At 33.7% G+C, this 13,089-nt stretch overlaps 1 protein-coding gene across 1 annotated transcript in view; it reads right to left on the reverse strand.

Moving 5' to 3' along the window:
* Positions 1-1,980: 1,980 nt before the first annotated feature.
* LOC108742982 overlaps positions 1,981-13,089 on the reverse strand; it is a 16,251-nt gene continuing 5,142 nt past the window's right edge. The window contains exons 6-20 of the mRNA XM_025974895.1: positions 12,427-12,759; positions 11,895-12,368; positions 11,441-11,634; positions 10,681-11,059; positions 9,789-9,835; positions 7,337-7,517; positions 6,251-6,687; positions 5,753-5,918; positions 5,269-5,691; positions 4,252-4,584; positions 3,715-4,194; positions 3,437-3,636; positions 2,973-3,284; positions 2,786-2,867; positions 1,981-2,562 (exon numbers count right to left, since the gene is read on the reverse strand). Coding sequence (XP_025830680.1) covers positions 2,419-2,562; positions 2,786-2,867; positions 2,973-3,284; positions 3,437-3,636; positions 3,715-4,194; positions 4,252-4,584; positions 5,269-5,691; positions 5,753-5,918; positions 6,251-6,687; positions 7,337-7,517; positions 9,789-9,835; positions 10,681-11,059; positions 11,441-11,634; positions 11,895-12,368; positions 12,427-12,759 — 4,185 coding nt within the window. The 3' untranslated portion in view covers positions 1,981-2,418. The remainder of the gene's footprint in view (positions 2,563-2,785; positions 2,868-2,972; positions 3,285-3,436; positions 3,637-3,714; positions 4,195-4,251; positions 4,585-5,268; positions 5,692-5,752; positions 5,919-6,250; positions 6,688-7,336; positions 7,518-9,788; positions 9,836-10,680; positions 11,060-11,440; positions 11,635-11,894; positions 12,369-12,426; positions 12,760-13,089) is intronic.

Raw genomic sequence — 13,089 nt, forward strand, 5'->3', positions numbered from 1 at the left:
CAACTGTTACTAATCAAGGAATTTTCAGCAAGATTTTCTCACTTCAGAGAATTATCGGAAATACTAATACGAAAGTTTATTATGTACCCTGATGTGACATTTGATAAAATAAATTGAAGAATCTGAAATGCAGCTGATTGATTTCCAGTCTAGTTCAATATGATTCAAAAAGTTGTTGGAACAAGGAAAGTGTTACAAATAATTGAAACAGAAAGATCGACGCATAATACGAGTGAAAATGCTAATAACAAAATTTTGGAAACATGGCATGCGATAACAAACATATTTAATTTTTTTAAGAAGCTGGCATATGATATTTTAATAATGTTTTCATCAACCTATGCCTGCGAGTCATATTTTCAGAGATTAATAACATCAAAAACTCGCTGTTACAAACCGTTTGGTAGATGACTCCAGTTCGGCATGCATTCTGCTAAAATTAACATCTTACAACTCTAACATAAGTTATTTGTCATCTAATCTGCAAAAACAGAAGTCACACTAATTTTATTTTAATTTAAATTACACGTATAATTTAAACATTGCAAAATGTTCCTATTTTCTTGTAGAATTTTGAGTTGATATTATTTATTATCATTATTTTCCCGATAATCACAGAGACAAAATTATTTGATGGCACGTCTATGACCTGATTAAACTTTTCTTTATAAAAATGGCACGACGGTACCTCAAGGTTCGCCATCCCTGGTCTAAACCATTGCTTAGCGTTCGGAAGGACCCCGGTTTATATTTTTCTGTGGTTTCCTTGGTTCGCATAGGCAAATGCTGAGGCAGTAATATTCTACAGATAATATTTCATTCTCTTCTGTCTTCATTTCGTCCGTCTCATCTTTCTCACCCGAACCACAACCCACCCATTGCCACGATTCCTGAAAGGAAGCTGAAGAGCGACTTCCGCACAACCTTCCGATGGAGTCCGAAGAGACTGACCGCCCATTAGCATTACTGGCTGGTGGGAATGAAACACCCGAAAATTTTTTTTTATGAGTAGCGGTCATAATGTGTCGGTATTACAACGATAGATTCGGAGACTTCAACGTTGCATCAAGCGACAAACCTCTGATTCTTCAAAATATTTCAAACATTTCGATTAGTATTTTTATTCTGCACTAGCTGCTCGCCCCGTCTTCGACCGGGGATTTTAAACTTATTTAAACAGAATAATTATCGCTGCTAAAATGAAATGACATATGATGACATTGAATGTTCATTATTATCTCCTTTATTTACTTTAGATCTTAGGCTAGGTTTTTTATAAAATGCATATAAAAAGTAATATAAAAAATACAGTACAAAATATAAACACAGTATAAAAAACCTAACCTAGGGTGCCGCCAGCAACGGGGCAGGGCCCAAGCTACCGGCGGTTAGGGCCGCAGAGAGAGGAACCTCCTGACAATGCGCGCCGTGTCCAGGATTACCGCCTTCTGTATCTGGCCCTTGATCCAGCCATCCAGCGAGAGATTATTATTATTATGTATTCTGTGCTCCTACGCACACACGCACATTGTTTTGATAAATATGATCTTTGACGTTAGGAACACACCTACATTGCTTAGACAACAGTGAGTGCTTGTAATTTAATATGAACTTTATGCCATAGCAATAAAGCTCAAATTGACTACGTTTTAGTTACAAATCATTTGTATGGGAAAAAGAAAAGGGCTATTTTTAGGGTTTTTCCAGCAATAATTCTAATTTTTCTCGCTGTAAAAACCATCCTTGAACTTCAAGGAACATTTTAAAAAAAGATTTGGCCAAATTGGTCCAGGCGTTGTTGAGTTATGCGCTTACCAACACATTTTGCGATTCATTTTTATATTATAGAATTAGTTATTTAATGTTAACTTACAGAATTGTTACAGATTGCTTAAAAACTGAAACGTGTTTATAATAATGGTGATATGTATTTCATTTTAACTTGAAGATGATTAAAATTGACAGACGATACCGTTCTGATTAACAAATAAAAAATTCCACCTTAGTCGGTTTTACTGGCAAAATTAAAATTTATTTATATTACAATTCTTGGATTCTTCTTTTTATGATGAATATATTTTGTTGTATTTGAGGATATGTATTCATTAAATAAGTACAATTTTTATAGTTGCAAAATTGTTTTGAAAAGTTAGTGGTAACTATTTTTACTGCAAAATGTCTCTAAAGACAATATTTTGAAAATTATAGTTAAACATACAGTTTAATTCCTTATTTTACAGAGCAGGAAAATATTTGTCTGAAACTGACAAAAAATTACATTTTTTTTAAGATGAAAATTTCACATATTCATTAGTTTTGCAATAAATACAAAAACTTTCTTAAATGAATAATATAACACAAAAATAAGTCCTGCAGGCAGATTATTGGATGTAATATCTAATTATACAATATTTTTAATTATGGTTGCTTTAAATATTGTTCAATACGATGCAGATGCAGTTTCCTCCATTGAATGTGGTACTTGGCTTTCTCCAACGCTCGGTTTACATCAGTTCTTAATTTGGAGAATATTTTATTATGTTGATAGATGAATAGCTTGAACTGAAAAATGTGAACAGCAACTAAACATTTTTAATTTGCTTCATTACATGAGATTTAAAAGGAACGAATAAAAGTTTTTTTAATATTTAATCAATTTTTTTTCATGCTCACAATTGACCTTCATGAATGATTTCACCAAAGGTAACCTTAAGTGATTGATATTAATTTCGGCTCCATCTCCATTTGAGCATTTTACACTTAGCACCTAGAGATTTCGTCTTACCTCTTCGTATTCCTCCTCGGTAGTTACGGACTCGCTGATTATAAACAGAAAGGCTGAAAACTCTTTAACGTTGAATTTGGAACTGAAAGAAAGTAAAAATATTTTTTAGTTTCATGTACCTATACAATTAAGTGCAGTGAGTGTACAACTGCATTAGATTTCGTAATTTCTACGTTATTACTGTTACCTCTCGAAGATCTTTTGAACGTTGGTTTGAAAAAATGATTTGGCAATTTGATATCCCATTTCGTTTCTGGCAACTGCATTAAATACTTTTGAACTGTCGCCTTTCCTTAGACCAGATCTTTCATCAACAATTACTTGCAAGTAGCGTTGCAATAAGGAGGGATTCTCACTGCATCCTAATGACTCTAAAATTTCGTCTTTCTCGTTAATTGCGTCTGTTTGTTTGTATTTGCTCCATAAGAAGTTCCATTCGTTGTCACCAGCATTTTTCATTCCGTTACAATACACCACTGACCGAAGCTCCTGCGCTATGCTAAGGTAAAATGGTAAATTGCATTAGTAATTTTTTTCTTTTATATTACGAAATGTTCCATTTTGCACCGACTAGGAAACCACCTGACCAAAGAGCGGAGGGATTAATCTGCCCCTGTCAGTATGAACCCTGTTATAAGTAGATTTACTTACGTTTTAACTCGGGGACTTTTAACGTGCTCTCTGAACATTTGTCCTACGTCTGGCACACAGGCGCTTGCTTTAAAATGGCATGCAAGTTTTAAAACAACTTCTTTCAATTTCAGTTTCTTGAAATCTCCTGGTTCTTGTCCCTCAACTGTTATCGCTTTTATCTTTTCCGCTATCGGCTCTAATAGGCCCTTCATAAATTCCTAAAATATTTTGTTTGTGCTGTGTAAATCGAGTCCTTTTCGTTCTCGGTAGTACATTAAAGAATTAATTTAACTTACGCGATATACTTCCAATGCGGTGGTGTTACGTAAGACAATTTCAAAACGAGTTGTGATCTTCCATACTTCTTCCCACAGAAGATAATCTGTTTCCCTGTCTAAATACCGTAATATTCCAAAGAAAATCTTGTAACTTATTTTGCCTAAAGCTGCCATACTTTCAGAGTCATCGATTAACAGAAATCTATTTAAAACAGGTATGTCGTTGTATGATTCACTATTTAACGTAGATTGTAACATTTCCCAATTTCGGTCGTCGTAATTCACTCTATACAAACCTACCATCCGAATATTGAAAATTACCCATTCATTTTTTGTCGCAATGTTCTTAATAATCTTCGTGTTTGGTGGACAGGATAACCAATCCTTTCTACGTGTACGTGTCTTACCAAATCTTTTTTTGCGTTGATTTGTATAAGTCAAGGGTATCCACCAACATTCATTTGTTGGTGAAATACTTTTATCTTGGTAAAATCGCTCCTAAAATTGGGTAAGCCTCGAAAGTGAAATTAATTATTATAAAAGTTTTTGACTGACCTGAGTTATTTTTGTTGAATTGTCTTCATAACTTCTATTAACTGTTATAACAGGATATCCTGCTTGAAGGGTCCATGTGTCCATTATAGTTTTGACATTGAATTGTCTTGCAAGTGTGCCGCTTATATGACCTTCATTTGTCAGAAATTGAAAGAGATCATCTTGTTCAACATTTTTGAATTTGTTTTCTTCCAAATATTTAGTTATTCCTTTTTTAAACGTTTCCTCTCCTAGGAAGTGAAACATCATGTTCACCAGACAAGAGCCTTTTTGATACACCAATCTGTCAAAATTATCCAGTATTTCTTGAGGTGTTCTAACTGGTGAAGAGACCTTTAATACAAAATATCAACCATTTCTCGAATTCGTACAATAACAGAACTACATGTTTTTTGTTTATTTAAAAACTACATTTTCCCCCAGGATATTGGACTACTTCAACGTTAGATTTTTAGTTAAAAATTTATAAGAAGAATCGATTAATGGAATAAATATTAACATTTAAACAATTCTCCAGAAATATGATAAATGTCGATAGCTTTACAGGGTGTTTCTGAAATAAGTAGCAAGCTTGCGGTGGTTGTTTTAAAATTTAATAAAATTGCTTATCTTAACCGTTTACCTATTAAAATTTGCACAACGTTAATTGTTTCTTTCTTTTGTGTTCTTAATAGCATACCGAGATGCACTTTAAATATTACCGCATATTTTATGTAGTTATTTAACGAGTTGTTATCGTAATGAGGTTCTAAAGATTATTATTTGTATTAGGATTATTGTATCCTGTTGATGTCTACTATGCCAGTTGTTCTACAATCGACATTTTTCGTCGATGTAGTTGCTTGGTTGTTACCGCAATTTCTCTATACATTGTAAATTCACGCTCAGGACCGGGGTTTCGGATCGCCATGTCGTATGGTTTGGTTACAATTTTTTTTATCCCTTCGTGACGCATCTACCAAAAGCTAATACCCTATAAAGCTTGTTGCTTATTTCAGAAACATGCAGGATAAGTACCGGCCGTGAACTGTTTAGACAATCGATAGAAAATATCATTGAAACATCATTTATTCTTTCTTCATTAAGCGAATCCCATTCAGGATAAAGATGATGAACTGCTAATGCTGCCATGAAAGTGGCAAAACCTTCATTAAGCCATATATCACTCCACCACTTTATTGTAACTAAATTTCCAAACCATTGGTGAGCTAGCTCGTGGAAAATAACGCTCGTAATGGCTGTTTCTTTTGAATGCGATAACGAATTGGGATCATAAAGAAGATAATGGTGTAAGATGATTATAAGTCCCCAATTCTCCATAGCACCAGCCGGAAATCGGTTTACAGATACCATATCTAGTTTTGGAAGAACGTATTTGATATTAAGGTACTGTTCGAAGAATTCTAACCCTTTTGAGGCCGTATTCGCTGCTAAGCTGGTCTGAAAATTAATATAAAAACATTTTCTGGCACTATTGTCATAAATTGTGGTGTTTATGTACTAGATTGTTTTCGTGATCCGAATGCCAAATTTTGAATATCACATTATTGGTAGGGGCTTTTGGAGCGACCAAAGGTTTGTATTCAGACACAACGAAAGCCACAAGGTATGTCGACATTCGTACTGATTTTTGGAATCTATCCCAAACCCAGCCCTCTCGATCCTTCCTGAAAATAAGAAAATGCGTATATCTTTTGTGGAACCGGAACGTTTACTTTTTTTTTAATATTAATGTGAAAAGTCATTTAATTTTTTTTCCATCATAAATTACCTCAAATTAATGAGGAAGAATATGATATTTCATATGAAATTAATAGATATATTCATTCGTTCGATCAATCTGTTTCATCGTTTTTGCTGCTGTCACTTCCCGTAGCTTAGCAATTATTGTGTAAAGCTAAAGGCACCGGGTTCGATTCCCGGCGAGGGTGTGACTGCAGCAACAATATTTGGATAAAAATGAAATAAATTTTCACATTATTACATGGTTTATGCGTACATGGGTTCGGTTCTTTCGAGAGGCATGTTGCTTAAAGTGTTGTATTTTCTCAACCTCCCGAGACTTATTTCAAAAGTAGCTTTAAAGTTCGGTTCGTCAAAACATGGAAATGCCCTTCTGGCATCCGTTGGTTGAAAGTTCGTAAATGCCATCCATTTCTTTTTCTTTCTCGTCGAATTGTTGTAATAATCTCTATAATATCCTCTATAGTAGTAACTGAGATTTCCGGTAAATCGGATTTTAAGATTGTAGGTACTTCCTGGCGTTAAGGGTTTATTTAATTTGATACTCATGGTTTCGTTTTCCGGGTATAAACACCATTCCACAACATAAACAGAATACTGGTCACCTCCAATATAATTAAAGGTGACACCTTGGTGTATTGTCAAATTCAAAACGTTTAGAATTATTTTATCAGTTGAATTCAGGCATTTTATCTATAAAACCATGTCGTAGAAGTTACCAAAACATTGATACATTTATTTATGAAGTGTAGTAGTGGAATAATTTGTTTTATGGCTCAAACTACAGTTCTACCAACTATTTTAGACTTTATTTAAAGGGTCATTTCTTGAACTATCTCTGTTATTTGATCAGCTACTCGTCTATCAATTTTTTTATAAACTACAAGATAATATTTCAGACTTAATTTTTAGCAGTTTATTTCCTTAATTTAATCGTTTGATGCAATAACGATCTTGTAATCATGCAAAAACAAAAAATCCAACATATACAGTGGCAAAGAAGACCAGGTTTCTAGACGGTGTAACTGGATCGTTCTAGAAAAACGGCCAATTTCTATAAATAGTTGTCATGAGATCGAATTAGTTAGTACGAGGACGAATTCGAGGCGATACAATGCTAAGAAGTGAGAAAGTGTTCATATAGTGGTGGATGGATCACTAATTAATAACAGAAGTATTACGTAGACAACAAATAGTTAAATAAAAATAGTAATAGTGTCATTAGGGTGTTTAAATGCTTAACGATATTATAAATGTTAGATAAGTTGTGTTTGTAAGCCCTTAAAGAATTGTGAAATGCTAAGTGTAATTCCTCAATTTTAAATAAAAATGTTAAACTTGCCTTTATATTGACCTTTCCTTCAAATACGAACATCAAATTTTTGTCATCATCTAGATGTGTTACTATTTCTAAATTGTAGTTTTTTGGTATCACATTCCTTGATAAGTGACCTATTCTTGTACCAGTTGCCATCAATAACAAACCAAATAAGAAGGATAATGCTGAAGGGCGAACCATAACTCTTTTAAAATATTTTCATTGTGATCTATGTATTTTTTCAATAATAATGAAGTAATTGCACTGAATCGTACCTGTCGAGAATATATCCATGGAATGACCACATCTGATGAGACTGACTTTGATGAAACAATTGTTAGACTCTACAAGCATTCTCTGAATCTAATTCTAAAGGTTAGTATTGGATCTTAATATTGGAAAAGTGTTATTTGTATTGTTTTTAAATATCCACATGTATATTATTATTCTTATCGCAAAACATTTGAAATTATTTTCCTGTTTCGATCAAGGAAAATTAAATTTTGAGCATTTAAATTTCCATAAAATATCGAAAATAGATTGTTTATTATTTATGATTCAATAGAAAGTTATTTTCTGGTTAATGGAATCAAAACCATTAATTTTCTAGTTAATGGAATCAGAACCGTTAATTTTGAACGCCAGCGTCGAGTTTCCTATACAATTATAAAATAACTATTTGCAATTACTTGTGAACTTTTAACGACAGTTAACTTATAATCGCATTCAATGAAAGATATATGGTCATTTATTGATCTTCACTTAAAGAAAATAAAAACAAATAAATGAATATTTGCCTCGAATAGAATGGAATTGTCAAAATAGTATTCTATAAAAACAAATAAAAGTAAAACAAAAATACTGATATGTAGAAAAAGTAGGGAAAGAGCGAATATAAAGATAGGAGACGAAGGATTAAAAGAAGTGGCTGCATTTAGGTATCTGAAGTCATATAAGTCACGCCGGAAGAAGTAGTAGGGATATAACACAAGTCACTTTTATGCTCGCGAACGATTACTTTAGAAATTCGAAAAATATTGTGGTGTATGTTTGGAGCGCGGGGCTATACGGGTGCGAAATATGGACGGTGGGTGCGGCGGAAAAGAAACGGTTAGAATTTAATCTAAACGGTTTATGTAATAACAATTAATTAATTAAAAATGGTATGTCTATCGTAACTTCCACATAAACCATAAAAACATTCTAATTCTGTCTACATTTGGATGTTACGTTAACTTGGTCTTTATGAGCTTGTTCGATTTGGTCAATAATTTATCGAAACTATAAGCCTATAACGTGCTAATGAGATCAAATAAGATTGTAATCGCTATCCGCGTCTGTTAGTTAATCCAACTAATATTAGGTGGTAATACCGCAATGTACCTATATACACTCCCTGATTAGTTTTCAGAAATATTTGAAATTATATATTTGACCTTTGAGCAAAATTGATCTTGGTCATTGCAATCTCTAACATACCATACAAGCCTGGTGGTATACTTCATTTACTTTCTCTAGCGACGTGCCTCTTCCAATGTCTTGGATGCGCGCTGGCAAAATCGTAGAGAGAAAAAAGCTCATTATACTCTCAACTCTTGTTCATTAAACATACTTTTTACATACAGTACCTGCCGAAAGTTTTGTTCAATCATGAAGCGTAAAGCCTTTAATATGTTTTCAAATATAAATAAACATCTCGTTGACATTTTCGGTAGTAAATGGTACTAATAACAGCACATTTGAGCAATGCTATTGTAGTGGATAAAACGGTCAATTTTTCCGTGCAATACTGTACGGATTATACGCTTCTCTCCGGTTAAGAGTTTGACCGAGAGTTGTCTCCTTTCTTTTCTGGCCTAGTGCTGTTCTTTTCTACTTTGCGCCGAAGGTGAAGGTCACATCGCTACAGAAACTAAACGAAGTATAACTTTATTTCGTACAGCCTTCATGTCGTAACAAATATGTTTCCAAAAATGGCATTTTCTAAAATACATACTCTATAGCTTGCAATTGGACTTAGTTTATACACAGAAGCACTATTCAAATTTAAAGTTTTGTTTTGAAATACCCACGTATTGTATTATTATTGATAATTTAAATTACTTTTGTGTATACGCATTAAAGAAAAAACAAACTTTATTGCATTTCAATTCCAATAACACGACAAAAATGAGTTAATTTTATAGTCAATAAAAAAGTTTCATTAAAAAGCGTTTGATAGTAAATGGAATTATTAGAACTATTANTTCGCGAATTTTGAAAATAGTTTCTGATATTCTTGAAAAATAGTGCGTGCCATCGTGTATTAATTGTTGCGACTTCGAGGGCTCGCTGAACTTCACTTTTCAATTCGGAAAATATCTCACTATGTTGATCGATGAATTGCTTAAGCTGGAAAAACGTGAACCAATTAGTTTGCTAAAGTTTTATTTATTTTATTCCTTTTTCGAATGTGTTTTAAAGAAGACTTACTTACCCATTCGAGTTCTCTAACCGTAGTAATCCTCGGTAGTTACGGACTCGCTGATTATAAACAGAAAGGCTGAAAACTCTTTAACGTTGAATTTGGAACTGAAAGAAAGTAAAAATATTTTTTAGTTTCATGTACCTATACAATTAAGTGCAGTGAGTGTACAACTGCATTAGATTTCGTCATTTCTAAGTTATTACTGTTACCTCTCGAAGATCTTTTGAACGTTGGTTTGAAAAAATGACTTAGCAATTTGATATCCCATTTCGTTTTTGGCAACTGCACTAAATACTTTTAAACTATCGCCTTTTCTTAGACCAGATCTTTCATCAACAATTACTTGCAAGTAGCGTTGCAATAAGGAGGGATTCTTACTACATCCTAATGACTCTAAAATTTCGTCTTTCTCGTTAATTGCGTCTGTTTGTTTATATTTGCTCCATAAGAAGTTCCATTCGTTGTCACCAGCATTTTTCATTCCGTTACAATACACCACTGACCGAAGCTCCTGCGGTATGCTAAGGTAAAATGGTAAATTGCATTAGTAATTTTTTTCTTTTATATTACGAAATGTTCCATTTTGCATCGACCACGAAACCACCTGACCAAAGAGCGGAGGGATTAATCTGCCTCTGTCAGTATGAACCCTGTTATAAGTAGATTTACTTACGTATTAACTCGGGGACTTATAACGTGCTCTCTGAACATTTGTCCTACGTTTGCCATGCAGGCGCTTGTNAGGCATGAAGGTCTAGTCAGAGACATATTAGAGGCAGAAACAGGAGTTAGGAGGGGTAGAGGTAGACCTAGATTATATTACTGTTCGCAAATAGTTAAGGATGTGGGCTGTTTTAGTTTTAGGGAAATGCGAAGATTAGCTCAGGATAGGAAAGAGTGGAGGTACGTGTCCAATCAGTCTTAGGACTGATAACCTTATGATGATGATGATGATAATATTATACCCCTCGTATATTTCCTCAAAGTGATCTTCGAAGAACAATTTGGCAAATATATATCCTATGTCATTGTGAGCAACTGCACGAAATACTGTTATTCGATCATGGCTTCTTATACCGCTATCGTCTTCAATAGACCATTCCAAATAACGTTGCAGTAACCATATAATCCTGGTGCAACCCAAAGCTTTCAGTATTATATGCTTTTCGCTGGCAATATTTGTATTTGTATATTTTTCCCATAAAAAGTTCCACTCTGCCTCATCACCTCTCTGCACTCCATAGCATAAAGCCAATTCGTGCATGTCGTTGGAAAAGTTGCTGTAAAGTAGAAAAACAAAAAATTGATCTCACTCAATTAACGACCTGATTAGGGCACCAAATGCATGAGTTTAACCATCCAGGAGTTTGTGTCCAAGCGGTAAATAATAGATAGATGTACAGTAGAATGGTCCTAGTCATAACGAATAGGTTCTGGTTGACCTACCTATATCGCAATTAATGATCAGAAATTATTGAAACTAATACCAAATATCAGTAAATATCCACAAATGGTGTTTTACTGTCACTTACTTGATAAACTAATTTGTTTAACTTTGATGTATATTACGATGATATCTTTTCCTTTTTCAATCATCATGAACAAAGGTTTTTGAAGTTTAACAAATAGTATTATTGTAATAAATAAAAATAATAACTCACCTGAACTTAGTGTCGGGATGTTTCATATAATTTTGCAAAAAGTTTTCCGCACGGGCTCTACAACTTCTCACATTATATTCACAGGAGAGTGAACCAAATAAAGTTAAAAATTTTACGTTCTTCGTATCTGATGGATTTACTTTTCTAGTTTTCGTTTTTTCAATTATTGCCTCTAATATGTTCCTAACGAACTTCTACAACATTTTGTTTAATTGTAAGGACATTTTTCAACCTTGAGGGGACGTCATTTCGAGACGGGAGCAGGTGTCGTCGTGTCCAAACGTGCTTATATTATAAAAAGTATTGACTGAATTTTTCGTTTTACGAACTATTTGTAGAGAATTAAAGAAAACACAGAACTATTGTCGTCTATAGACTGCATCTCGAAATGACGTCATGCGCGTGCGAGACTGCGCGCAAGATCGATTTTAATCAGCGGAGTGGCACAGCGTACCTCAAAAGATCCATTTATTGAAGTGTAACGTAGCATAATGTGCAAATAACGAATGTGTACTGCCGCTGCTTTCCAAGGAAGATACTGAAATTCGTTTTTCAAGTACTGCAAAATTCCGAAGAAATATTCGTAGTTTGTTTTTGAAACAGCTGCTAAATTGGCAGAGTCTTCAATAAGCTGAACTCGATTAATAATAGGTATGTCCCTGTACGAATCACCATTTAATGTTGAAACCAGCATCTCCCAATTTCTGTTGTCATAATTTACCATGTACAAGCCTGCCCCTCTTATATTAAATAAAATCCACTCGCTTTCATTGGCGATATTATTTATAGTTTTTGCACATTTTGGGCAAGCCAACCAATCTTTTGGCAGCGTACTTACGAAATCTTTTTCACGTTGATTTGTATAACTCAATGGTATCCACCAGCACTCATTGGTGACTGAAGCATCTGGATTTCGGTAGTATCGTTTCTAAAGCGAAATAGATTTACACTTTTAATTAATTTTATATCCAAGTATATATACTAACCTGAGTTACTTTTACCGAATTGTTTTCATAACTTCTGTTAACTGTTAAAACCGGAAATCCTGCTTGCAGGGTCCAAGTATCCATTATAGTCTTGACGTTCAACTTTTTTTCAAGTGCGCCACTTTTATGAGATTCAATTGTGAGTGATTCAAAAAAATCATCTTGCTCAACGTTTTCGTACATGTGTTTTAACACATACTTGATAAGTCCTGCTTGGGATGCTTCCTCCCCCAAAAAGCTGTTAATCATAAACAAAATGTAGGCTCCCTTATTATACGTTATTGTGTCAAACATGGCATTTATTTCGGTAGGCGTTTTGACAGGTAGATAAACCTTTAATAAAAAATATTCAAATATAAAAACTATTTAAATTATTTAAATGTTTGATATAATATATAGGGTTGTTCGGAAAGTCATTTCGTTTTTTTTTTTTTGAAATGAAAGACAGTTTTCGTATAATAAACAAATACTTTATTAAATTATATATGGACCGTTCTAGTCCAACACCCTTTGACATCTTTCTGGTAGTAGCATAATTCCACGCTCATAAAATTTTTGGTCTTTGCTGGCAAAAAACTGATCGAGAAGGTTTTTGACCTCCTCATTTAAGGTGAAGGTTTTACCGTCTAAAAAATTTTGGAGTGACCGGAACAAATAATAATC

The sequence above is a fragment of the Agrilus planipennis genome, unplaced genomic scaffold, assembly GCF_000699045.2.
Source record: "Agrilus planipennis isolate EAB-ADULT unplaced genomic scaffold, Apla_2.0 scaffold19, whole genome shotgun sequence".
Taxonomy (NCBI): Eukaryota; Metazoa; Arthropoda; class Insecta; order Coleoptera; family Buprestidae; genus Agrilus; species Agrilus planipennis.